This window comes from Micropterus salmoides, unplaced genomic scaffold (genome assembly GCF_014851395.1).
Source record: "Micropterus salmoides isolate LMB-PRFRI ecotype aquatic unplaced genomic scaffold, ASM1485139v1 Ms_hic_scaffold_4, whole genome shotgun sequence".
In the NCBI taxonomy this organism is placed as follows: domain Eukaryota; kingdom Metazoa; phylum Chordata; class Actinopteri; order Centrarchiformes; family Centrarchidae; genus Micropterus; species Micropterus salmoides.
This window is the reverse complement of record NW_024043372.1, coordinates 10,161,698-10,174,805: the sequence shown is the minus strand read 5'-3', so window position 1 is coordinate 10,174,805 and position 13,108 is coordinate 10,161,698. Positions and strand designations below refer to the sequence as shown.

Genomic DNA, 13,108 nt, shown 5'->3' with positions numbered 1-13,108 from the left:
AAGGCACTGAGGGAGCGCTTGATTTCAACAGTGTCACCCATGAAGGACACCTTAGAGGTCAGACTACATGACAGAGTGACCGTGACGGAGTTGTACTTGTGTCTCAATTCTCAGGGCACAATGGGATATTTTGAGGACAGAAAAAGAGTCTTTGCAGCCACAGAAATTATATTTTGTACAGAAATTTTTATCACTCAAAGAATAATTTTATTTTTGCTAACAAAACTTTGTTTTGGACTGAATAAATATATTTTGTGTTAGATAATATCAAGATGTAAAGATGATACAAAACAAATTAAAAGCTGAATGTCTAGATTACTTAACAATCTCTCAAAAATAAATGGAAAACTGACCTAGACGAAACAATCTCAGAGGCAGTCTGGCAAAATTATACAGAGAATTTAATTTTCCTCAATATGCCTTAGACACACTGTAATTTAGTTGAAAATTGTTCACCATCTTCACTGGTCCAAAGATAGATTATCTAAGATTAAGGCAGACTTGGACCCAACATGATGTGATAGAGTTAAACAAGCGCCTGCCGCATTTATACATACAGTATGTTCTGGTCATGTCTGTATAGATTTTGGCATGAATGTTTCTGACACCTTCTCTAGAATATGTGGGAAACAGTAGACCCATCTCCATTAATTTCTCTGTTTGGTGTAGCCCCAGTAAATGTTCCCTTTAATGTCTGCAATATGATGATGATATATAAGTGGCCTCTTTAAAAAAAAAAAAAAGAGTATTTCCCCTTGAGGGATTAATAAAGTTGTCTTCTTCTTCTTCTTCTTTTGCTCCTTGTTGGCCAGAAGGCTTATTTTATTCAAATGGAGGGATTCTCTTCCTCCATTTCCAAGGTCATGTGTCTTGTCCACCAAGAAAAAATCTGACATACCATTAGAGGGTCCACCAGAAAATTCTATGCCATGGCAGCTACCAACACAACTTTGTAATCCCAATTGTGTTTGGTTTTGGTTTTTGCTTCCTTCTTTATTTGTTATTTTTTCTGTAGCCTCCATTTTCCATGTGTAACGTACACCTATTTCTATGAATGCATTTATATAGATTTATTTTCGTATAGATGTCTGGCTGTACATAAATTTACCAACGGTCTGGTTCTTGGGGGGCGGAGGGTTTTGAAGTTGATGGGATATAGGGTACAATGATAACCACTTTCACTTTACTCATTTGCTCTCTCTCAGTCTCCCTGCAGGCTCGCCCAACCTAAGCAGTTTAAATGGTTTTATTTGGATATCTTGTTTGTTTATTAAAGGTTTATTAAATTCTGCTCGGAAGTTAATGTGTATTTTATTAACTTGCAGACTAGTTCTAGCTAGCAAATGTCAGCCAGATAAGCAGCTGATAATTAAGCTAGCTGGCTAACTTGATCGTTGTCTGTTACACAGCCAAGGAATTATAATAATTTTAAAATAATTTTAAAAAACTGAACTCATCTGTGCCTCAAATATTTTAACTCAGCAACACAAGTGCTGGCAATGAGTGTGGGCCCAGGGCTGCAACTAATGATTATTTTCATTATCAATTAGTCATTTTGATGGTGATTAATCATTAATTCTACAAAATTTCAGAAAATAGAGACACTGTCAATCACAATTTCCCAAAGCCTTGACCAAGAAAGCCAGCAAATATTCACATGTGAGGAGCTGAAACCAATTAAGTTTGGAATATTAGCTTAAAAAATTATTATGAAAATAGCTAATGATAAATTCAATCACAGCAATTGACTATTGATTAATTGACAAATCATTTCAGCTCTAACTCACCTTATAGCATGCTTTTAAAATTAAATGTAGAACAGCAAATATTATTAATTCTTAATAATAATTTCTTAAGATTGTGATCTATTTTAAATTCAGAGGCAACGTTAAAGGTAATTTTTTACTTGAACTACATTAATGATTATAATGTCTTGGCCGTGTAGCCAGTAATCATAAAGTTAGCCAACTAGCTCAGTACAAAAGCAAATGATTAAAACTGGTAAATTGGTCTTTGAGTGATAAATTCTCTACAAAATATAATTCATGTGGTTGCACAGACTCTTTTCTGTGCTCGCTCTCAGAGTTTAAGGCACAAATATAATTCCACTGTGACCATACGATAGTGAGTATGACAATTGTGGACGCTGTTATTGGCTGTCAAAGACCTGAAGGTTGAGAGTTGCACCCTTTTACAGGTAAAGCAAGGCGAGAGAACGTCCCCTTTATACAGCAGAGAGAGAGAGAGATGGACTGGACACTCCCCTCCTGCCGCTAGGTGGAGGGTGAGGAGGGGGTGAGTAACAGGGAAGATGGAGGGACAGAGAGGGACAGATGGATGAATGGAGGGGTTACCTTTGTTGCGATTTTCGGGGGGTCCTTGTTTTTTACCTGTTCGGACAGAGAGAGAGGGCGGAATGCTGATAAGATGGCTCAAAGGAAAAATAAGATCAAATCAAACTGAGGGCGAACACAAAGTTCAAACTGACAGAAACCCACAGGTGTGTGTGTGTTGTGTGTGTGTTGTGGGCAGGAATGGACCAATCAGAGTAGAGAGACGCACGACTTCCTTCTGCAGAGAACCAACAGCCACAATGTTTGACAGCAGACTTAATTTACTGGTAGTTCAGTGATCAAAATAAAAATTTAGAGAAATTCACTTGAATGTTAAACAATGATGTATTAAACAAATATACTTTATTGTTTTGATATATCATAATACTTTGTGTACATACACAATCAGTTTTACATACTACCTTATTGTTTATATAGTATATTGGTTTTGTACACCGTGTATTTTATTGTTCATTTAAATATTCTTTCATCTTCATCATTTATCTATATGCACTTAATACCGTTTGTAGTTTAATGCTAAATTGTGTTTCATTGTACTGGTGCCTCATCTGTGCACTGACAATAATGTTTAATCTAATCTGTACTCTAATTTACTTGATTGATCAAACAACATAATCACAATAGTCACTTGTAATAACTTTGGTGAAATTATGGTTTTTCATCAGGTCAAACATTTTTTGAAAAAAACTTTAGTTTATGACCAAATACTTGCAAAAAGAAAGAATGACATTCCCTAATGCTATTGGTGGTCAGTCTGAAGGGTTAACAAGTTTTTGTTATTGGATGCTAATCATGAATTGCAACGTCCCCAGTTCCAGTCTGGTGGGGGACCGTTGCTGCATGTCGTTCCCCATATTGCCCTCATTTCATTTCCTGTCTTCTCTCTACTGTCCACTTTCTCGTTAAGGCAGCCAATAAATAGAATTTTGTGAGGTCAAGGTTTGATTTTATTTGACCCAACTCCTAACAATGGTTCTAACCTGGACTATTATTTGGGGAAGAGGGTGCTGACTGGTCAACTGTGCGGACTGGTTCAGGTTGTTCAGGCTGAACTCTGATCTTCATGGCTGTTTGCATATGAACATGCAAATCTTAACATCTGTTATTGATCCTTGTCAGCTGTCATATCTTGATCAGATATTTGACAGATGCAGGTCATGTGCATTCCCTCCTCAGGGACATTAACTTCCTGCCCTAATATGAAGCTCTCCGCTTTTATTGTTAAAGGAGGTGTGGCAAGGTCAACATGAATGCACACACACACACACACACACACACACACACACACACCTCTTTGTTATTCAGCTGGTGGGTTGTGATTGAAGACAGAGACTGAACTTGTGCACTTCTGCAAGCATGTGTTTATGCGTGCACTCTGTGTTTACTCCTATGCTTGTAAGATTGTGTGTAGAGGGAGTTGATGCAGCCACACAACAGTGCTTGTAATTTGTAAGGACCCATTAAAGTTTTAGACTTGGTAGGTGTGGACCATTTTAAAAGGGAGGGCACTCCTTACTTCCAGTAAGATTTCTTACTTATTTAAAGGGTATTTTGAGGGTTCAGGTTTGGTTTTAGGATTATGGTTAGAATGAGGTATAGATTAGGCTTACGGTTAGGGGATCTATTTTGTCAATGAGGGCCCTCACAAGCGCAGAAGTACAGACAGTATGAAATTAATCTAAATGCCCTCATCTTCTGCTCATTTTCAGTTTTAATTTCATTTGAATCTCTTGTGGTTCTCCTCATTAGGAATTCATTACTGGTTTGTGTTTTTAAAATCAGTGACTGGATGCCGAAATGTAAACCTCAGCGTCTCTCTCTGCTGAGCTGGTACATTCAGCCAGTTCACAATGAATGCCTGACAAACTCAAACTTTAGCCAATAAAACAAATGATCAGACAAAAACAAACTAAAGAAAAAGACATGAGTAAAAGGGGGTTAGCATGATCACAAGCAAATCATAAGCAATAGAGACCGACTGCAGAAGCCTGTTGGTGTTCTTCAAACTGCTCTGTGATAGTAGGAGGATTGTCTGGACTTTGGCTTTTGAAGGGTTCCACTTTGAAAAGCAACAGTATGTAAACAGAGGAAGGTGTGTTTCACATTTTTAACCAACATTAATCACTGTCAAATCAATACCACAGTCCAGTGGCCATAAACTACCATGAATAAATGAGACCATGATGAAGTGTTTATTCAAGTGACCAATCAAACTCGTGTTTTGTCTGTCCACAGGTCTGTGTGGAAGGTCTGAAGGTCCTTTTTAAGGTCTGTGTGGAAATGCAAAGCATTGACTGAAATGCTCACAATGATTCATTGTTTACAACAATTATTGCTGTTGCTACACCTAGCAACTAGCAATTATTCCATTTACAATAACAGTGGATGAATAACCTTTAAAATAATGTTAAATTTTTTATGTCCTTAATTTTAGGCAGAAGTAAACAAAAGCAGCCTCTCATTTTCTCATTTTCTAGAAAAAACAAAATCACTGATAAAAACTGCCAGTCATTTTTAACTGATAAAAATGATCAGCTCTAGCTACCAAAATAGGGAACGTCAAATTCTCTGAGTTACTTGAAAACTCTCTTGATTTCAGTTGACTTTTTTTAATGTTTCCAACTGATTCTGTAAAACGCTCTTAAATATGCATTTAATGGCCACATTAAACATTTACAACAACTCAGCATCATCATGCAAAACAGACTACAGCTCAAGCTAACAGGTCCCAGGTACAACTACAGCATTCTCACCTGTGGAGGGGTTTCGAAAACTGTGAAAATAGAAGTAAACTTGTGAACTTTGCTGTTGTGCACATCCCTTTTGGTCAGATACTTAAATTGCATGTCAGTTGTGGATCACTACAGGTGAACTCATCCATGGTCTCATTTATTCACTGATGATGCTTTGTAATCTGATTGAAGCTCACTAATGTTAAATTATTGTAGTTAAACCCTTCAAACAGCCCTGCTGTTATCAGCTCAGACTGGATGAACTCTATCTGCTGACAGAGTTGGCTTGTAGGACAAGAGAAACTTCAAATCAACACCAGCTGATAAAAACGTGCAAATATTTCCAATCTGCACTGTTCAAACAGTAGAGTAGAAATATTCAGAAGCTGACAGAGCGATAGTCGTCTTTCTAGCCGAACTTCCCTTCCAGCACTTCACACATGTCGTATGACCTTCAACACTTCAACATGAGCTGTGACTTTTGAGACGTGTGTGACAGGCTTTGTCTTGTGTCTTACTTTTCTTGACCTTCTTCTCTTCTTCGTTCTCGCTGGCGCCCAGAAGAGTAAAGATGATGCCGGTCTGAGAGTTGAGGCCGACGGCTGACACCACCATCCGGCCTGATCCTTCCATTACATGGGTCCCTGAGGAAAGATTTTTAAAAAAAAGAAGAAACAGAAGTCACAACTGGAACTTGGTATTTAACTGTCACTGTGTTACTATCATTTCTATATCTGTCTAATAATATTTTCTTCAGCTGCATCACAGAATTATAAAGACTTGAAACACACTTTGTGTTTTACTTCACTGGTGTTACAGTTTGCTGATATTATAAACCTGTAGAGTTCCCCAAGGATCAATCTTTGGGCCACTACTTTTAAATCTTACAGTATGTAGCCTGTTGGTGGTGTCGTCAGGAGACAACGCATATCTTTCTATGCTGATGACTCACAGCTTTATATGGCTGGGTCTCCTGATGACACGGGACTAATTGTTGGTGTTTTTAGATATAAATTTTAGAAATAATTGCCTGGATGTCACAAAAGTCAACAAGGATACTCCAAACATATTAGTTATAGATTCTGAGGCTCAGAGAAAGAAACCAAATTTCATGCTTTTCATGGGACACACCCGCTATTAGATTCTGATCTAATATCTGATCACGCTCTCCATACAAATTACATGCTAGTAGATTGATTAAAAATAAAGCTGTAAAGCTTATAAGTTACCTCCCCTGTCTGAATGTCACCTATATTTCAGCACCATGACTGGTTCATAAACCAGTCATAAATAGAGGCTACATTATGAAGACACAAACACAAAGAATCTTCCGAAATACCTTTCATGTATGTTGACTTTTGCCTCTTTCACTTAGCTCTACAAATTTTTATGTTAGAGATTGAAATGTCCATCAACATCTTTGGTACAGACAGATTATCGTGTAATAGCAGAAAAATGTTTCCTCTTACATTTAATCTAACGTTTAATGTGATTTAAAAGAACAAACAACAAAACAAAATAAATTGACAAGTTGATCACAAAGTTTGTTTCTCCAGGACTTGTCCTTGCTCTTTTTTGTGCACTAAGTGACATAAACATAGTGTTAATATGTTTAAGTGATTTGATATATTTTTCCATATGTATTGGTAATGTATTAGCAATTGCTTTACCGTTTATTTGAAACATGGTTTTCCATGCGTCTCCAAGCAATATGCATGGATGCTATATATTTGTACTGTCTTATTATTAGGTTGTCAGTTACCAGTAGAGCACTCTGCACTGCACAACACAACCTGTATGAAAGGTGCTATACAAATAACACTTGATCAATTGATTTGATTGATCATTTGTCCTAACACCTGGTCTGGTCTGATTTGGACATAATGCACACTGATTATAAAACAAGATCTGATTCCACATTGTGCTTCAGAGGATTTTCCTTTCAGATGAGAATCAAAATGAAATGTGTTTGTTTAAGTGTAGTAAATATCACTAGTGTCATGGCACTGTGAGCAGGCACTCACCGGACAGCAGCATGGGGTCCTTCTCCAGAGACTTGCGAACCTGATCGGACTCTCCTGTCAAAGAGCTCTCATCGATCTTCAGGTCGTTGCCTTGGATCAGGATCCCATCAGCAGGCAGCAGGTCTCCTGCAGGCACAGAGGTCATAGTGTGCATTTCATTTGCATGCATTTGCTCTGACAAAGGCTGAACACCAAAACATTACATTAAACACTTCAACCCAACTGCTGAGCACATACTGTTTAGCTCTCTTATTAATGCTAGGACAGATTTTATTGTAAAATACTAAAATAGAAATAACTGGAATTTTAAAGTATAACAGATCCTAGGAATCGACAGCACTCTCAGTCACCCATTCAGTGATGCTTTGAGATGAAAGTTTAACAAAAAAAAGACGAAGGAGCATGTAAAATTCTTAGGTGTAATGTTTTTAGCATGTATTTATATTTTCTTTCATCCTCCTTAAACATGTAATTATGATGCATCACTTTCTGTGTATGGGAAGATTTCCCATCAACCATACCCTATATGACCAATAGGACAGCCCTGTCCACATACTTAAGTGTATTTTTGGTCTGGCTCCATTTTCCCTGGTTTGGTCTAGGGTTCTTAGTTCCAGTGAAGGGAAATCTAAATGTGCCAGCATGCAGGAATTATGTTTTAAAAAATAGTACACTTCCAGCTTTGTGTCAACAGTCCAGGGAAGGTCCTTTCCTGTTTGACAGGTTCATAAAGAAACGCTTTGTGAATTTTCTGTGCCTGAGCTAGAGCGAATGAGCCTGAGGGGTTTAAGTAAAACTCTCAAGGCTTAAAAATATCTTAGGACAAAAAGCAGGAACCATCCAGTCATGTTTAAGTCTGCCTTTAAACTAATGAGGCAGTTATTAACATCACAGTCTGGTGTCTGTGGTCTCCTACCGTATTTGATCTGAGCAATGTCTCCCACCACAATCTCAGCCACAGGGATCTGGATGACCTGGCCTTTACGGATGACAGTGAACTTTTGTTCCTGCTCGATGCGACTTTGCAGCCCGCGGAACTGCTTCTCCTTAGACCAATCATTGAAGGCCGTCACCAGGACCACAATGATGACCGAGAACAGGATAGCGGCACCCTCGATCCACCCAGCCTGGGACTCACCCTCGTCCTCGACACCGCCTGCAACCTGGCCACATGCTGCGAGAATACGATGACACATTGAATTTGAATCACTTTCATCAGGTAAATAGGTCCAAACAGGTCAGCTATGTCAAACTAAAAATGTACAACCTTAAAGCTTGAAATCATTTTAATTTTAATACTAGTTTTAGCAACAATGTTTCGAAACAGAATGCTTCGACGTAAACGTTACTTTTCTGTTTTCTTTTGTATATTCAATCCTAGGATAATTATTACATTTTGTAGAATAAAAACATATTTATCTAATAATTTAATATAAGCATCTTTGCACAGGGCCATTTTATTTCCTCAACATGAAGGTCTAAGAGGTGTTTTCAGTAATGAAATTCTGGTGGAGAAATACTGAAACCTTGACTGATCAAATTAAAATATATATTGTCTAAAAATACTGGATCGGCTTAAAAACACCCAATGTGCATTTTAATTGTAGCATGTAAACTCAGTTCAGACTATCACTGCACTGACCTTCACTGTCACCCCCTGGTGGATGGTAGAAAGACAGGCCCAGAGAGATGATGGCAGCGATTTCCAGGATTATAAGCGTGACGTCCTGCAGAGCCTCCCACACCAGCTGCAGGAACGTCTTAGCCTTCTTGGGGGGGATGAAGTTCTGGCCATACAACGCGTGACGTTTCTCCAAATCAACGGGGTTACCAGACAGACCTGCAGACATGAACACAAGACATTAATATTCACGTACAAAAAGTGCATCTTTGCTTTATAAACAAAAGGTTAAAAATAGGGCCTTCTTCAGGTTGTCGAAGTCAAATTCAAACTCAAGACATAAATGAGTTTCAGGTGTGTGAATGAAAGACAAGAGGAAATAATTGCTACACAATACGTATACTGTATGTACAGTATATAGATGAAATCATAACATCTCAAAAAAGATAAGGAAAATTCGAGAGACCTCCTGAAATATGATCTTAATAAGGCAGACTTTTTACAAAACTTGGATCATTGGTTTATTAAGCACTGTGTGTGTTGTAACTTTAAGTGTTGAAATTCAAAAGGTTTCCCTTTGAAGTATTTTTTTACAGTTAATCTCTTATGAATTCAGGGATCACGTCTACCCCTGAGATACACTAAATTCTTTTATCATGGGTCCCAGGATATCATAACGTCGTAACATCATCATGTAGCAGCAGCAGTTATACAGAAGCATGAAGGATGAAGGTACTACAGGTTAAAAAAGGATGTTCCTGCACAATAGAGGAAGTGTGATTAGCACGCTGCATAGCTGTGCACCTATATGCAGTGAGGGCAGAAGATGCACTATAGTTATGAAAAGTCAAGATTTTTGACAGATTTCTACAAACAGTAGTTGTGCAACATGACCTACGTTTGTTACCATGAAAGACTGCAGTATTTCTATAAACAGTATTTATTTGGGCGAATCACCAACAAAGATTTGTTCCACTCAGACAAATTATGTATTTTTGTGTTCATTATTTCCTCCTTTCTGTCTGGGGATTCAGTTGAAAGACTAAAAGGTCAGACTAATGGTGCATTCAGGTGTAGCCACACAGATTGGAAAAAGAATTCCCATGATTAAAAAGTGAATTATAAACAGCTGTAAGTCGTTTTGTCGTTTCCAAGGTTTCACTGGAAGCAGTTGTTCCCCAACCTTTTTTTAGCTTGTCAGCCTTTAAAACGACCCCTTGTCACCAGCTCTATTTTTCCACTGGTTGTGATCATTTGCAAACACAGAGAAAATATTTTTGTGTTTTTTTGAACATTATTACATGCTTGAGGAGCCAAAATTAAAATAAATAAATAAAAAGATAAAAAGGATGTTTTCTGGGGATTTCTCCCCCTGTCAATCATGTCACGACCCTTCAGGTTTATCCGGCGGTGCCTTGTGTTGGTCCCGACTCCCAGGCTGGGAACCACTGGTGTGTGTTGTCTGTGGTACTGATGAGTCCATGGCAGCCTGAACTGACCTGAACCCTCCCTGCTGAACACACAATCTGCTGCTCCACCAGAGCCAAAATGCTCCATGTCAACACAATACCATCTGATCAGCTCGCTCACTTGAAGATACTGAAGACCATTTGGAAATCAAGAATAAAAAAACATATACGAATATATATTGAAAATGACTGATTAGTTGCAGCCCTGTACTCTGACAACCAACAATCAAACAAGTGGAATCACTGAGATTCATTAAGCTAATTGTTTTTTCCAGTTAATTAAGAAATCTGTCTGATGCTTCTCTTCTTGTCCCTCTGCAGAAACATCTCTTACAATCCTCTGCTCCCTGAAGATCAAACAATATCTGTGAGTTATTGATTCCAGGGCTGTGTCTGTCATTTTCCAGCAGTGACTCACATTTAACTGCTCATTCATTCTCCATATAAAGACAATAAAAACAAAAAGATTTCTCAGTCGAGCCAGGCGCTTACAAGGGGGCAGAGCAGGAGGGCTTTGTCTTTAGAGCTCCTTACTTTTTGTTTAAAAATGTTTTTAAACTGGGTGAAAATGAAATTTTATACACACATTTTGCAGTTCTGTTGTGTAACTGTGTTAAGTGTAATGAGCAGCTCGTGTTTATCTTCCCTTTCTAATATTTTTCTGAGCTGAGCTCGTCACCACAAATCCTCATTAACTTTAACTTCAGTAAACAGTGTTTATATGCAGCAACTTCTGGGTGCACAGGGACGGAATGAAAACGAGTTTAACCGAGCTGCTTCTTTTTAATAAATCTCAGTATTTTTCAGTGAAACCTGAAAAGCTGTGACTTCCACTGCATGGCTTTGTGGGCAGCAACATGGCTGCTGTGGATTCTTGGTGGAATTGGGAGATGTGCAGTGGAACGTGATCTGAATGTCAACAGACCGCACTGCCAGGATTTCTCATGAAGGAGGACTCTGTAAGTCAGCACGAACATGAACTGAGGCATGTTTCTGCCTTCACATGTTTATTGGCCTATCATTTTATCTCCTCTTCCTTATGACTTCTCATTAGCCGTCTCTCTTTTCTTTGGAAGCAGTAATCAGGTAAAACTACCAGATACTAATTTCTGCCATTTTGAGAATTTCTCTACTTTCAGATTATTAAACAACCGGTGCGGAAGAATATTTATATTTAACAATTGAAAGCTAAAGGTGATTTTGACAAGAGATTAGATGTAAAAGATGAAATAAGATTAGATGAAATGGGTGACAGGAGAAAACATAAAATGAGAGTGATGTGAAAGGACATGAGGGGAAGTTGAGGTATGGGGGAGTGATCTTCGGTGAGGTGAGATGAAATAAGATGAGATGATATGAAATGACAGGAGACAAGACGAGGTGAGATGAAAGGAGGTCAAATGAGATGAGGTGAGATTAGATGAGGTGATGTGACATTCAATAAGATGGCTCATGGCAATATTAGGTGAGATGAGATGACTTCAGACTTCAAAGTGATGAGAAAAGATAAAACGCAATAAGGTGACGTAATATGAGATGTTGATGGGGAGTGAGATGAGATGAGAGTGGGGTGATTTTAGGTGAGATAGGGTGATATTAAATTAAATCAGGTGATGTGTAATTAGGTGTGGTGTTATGATGCAATGAGACAAGATTAGATGAGGTGAGATGAGGTGCAAGTGACTTAAGTGAGAAGTGGCGAAATAAGATGATGTGAGATAAAATGAGATTAACTAGAATGAGAGGTGATGACATGAGGCGATAAAAGTTGTGATGAGACAAGAAGAGATGAGGTAAGATAAGGTGAAGAGGTTAATTATATTTTCTAATTATATTAGATAAGGGTGGATGCAAGGAGGAGAGAAAGTGAGATGAGACAAAATGAGATGAAATGAGAGGAGGTGAGACAAGATGTCAAAGTGAGACGAGAGGAGGCAAAATGAGGCAAGGTGAGATGAAGTGGTTTTAGATGAAATGCGATGATGAAATGAAATGATGCAAACAAGGATACAAGATGGATGAGGCCAGATTTGGAAAAGTGAGAAGAGACTGGGTGAAGCGAGATGACATGTGAGATTTGAGATGAGATTAGATTACGTAAAATGATGGGGTGTGGTGTTATGAAATGAGATAATAAGAAGGTGACCTGAAATGAGATTAGATGAGGTAGATGAGATCAACTGATGTCAGGATATAAATAAAAAGCTTTTCAAAATAAAAGCTACATTAGGTAGGGTGTGATATTAAAACATGATAATATTTCTCGTCAAGGTGAAAAGTAGTCTCACGATGTGTTGAGTGCCAGGGTGAAATTAGCATAGAACACGCCACCTCCACTTTTAAATCGTTTGAGTGGCACGAACAATATGTACGCAATATTTCAAAATGCACATTTGTGATATTCATTCAAATAAAAGACTATTTTTCCAGACATATACATCGTCATTGAATATTTCATAAAAACTATGTTAAAAAATCTACTCCTCTCATTCTAGTGAACCCAATGTCTCGCCTCATGAGCTAAGTGTATCGTCACAACCCTATATTCTACCATAGACCAGTATACATGAATACATTGCTGTTTAAAAGCAGCAGCTTCCTGTATGACTGACATGTCTGTGGTTCAGAGCAGAAGCAGAAACATCTTCACAATGAGCTGGTGCACAAAGAAGAGGTTTTAAAAATACACCGGTTGTCAAAGTCATCATCAGCAATGTTTCTTCACACTGTGGCTTACTTCAAAGTTTGGTTTGATCATTTTGAAGGCAGTGATTGATGCTGAAAGCTCATGTCACGCTAAAATAAAGAAAAGCAGAATCACAGAGCACCTTTACTGGCTGTTTGAACGATATGAGTCTGTTTTTTCTGGTTTAATGTTGTGATTGCGACGGCGGGTTTCATCTGGTGC

General features: G+C 38.2%; 1 protein-coding gene across 5 annotated transcripts in view; it reads right to left on the bottom strand.

The window, feature by feature from the left end:
• Window positions 1-13,108, bottom strand: part of LOC119886904 (plasma membrane calcium-transporting ATPase 1-like) — a 100,365-nt gene that overhangs the window by 36,352 nt on the left and 50,905 nt on the right. For 3 of the 5 annotated variants that reach the window (XM_038697886.1, XM_038697882.1, XM_038697883.1), the window contains 5 exons: window positions 8,753-8,950; window positions 8,027-8,284; window positions 7,111-7,236; window positions 5,605-5,730; window positions 2,355-2,390 (listed from right to left, as the gene is read on the bottom strand). In XM_038697886.1, the coding sequence (XP_038553814.1) occupies window positions 2,355-2,390; window positions 5,605-5,730; window positions 7,111-7,236; window positions 8,027-8,284; window positions 8,753-8,950 (744 nt within the window). The remainder of the gene's footprint in view (window positions 1-2,354; window positions 2,391-5,604; window positions 5,731-7,110; window positions 7,237-8,026; window positions 8,285-8,752; window positions 8,951-13,108) is intronic. The other 2 variants (XM_038697885.1, XM_038697884.1) reach the window with 1 other exon arrangement.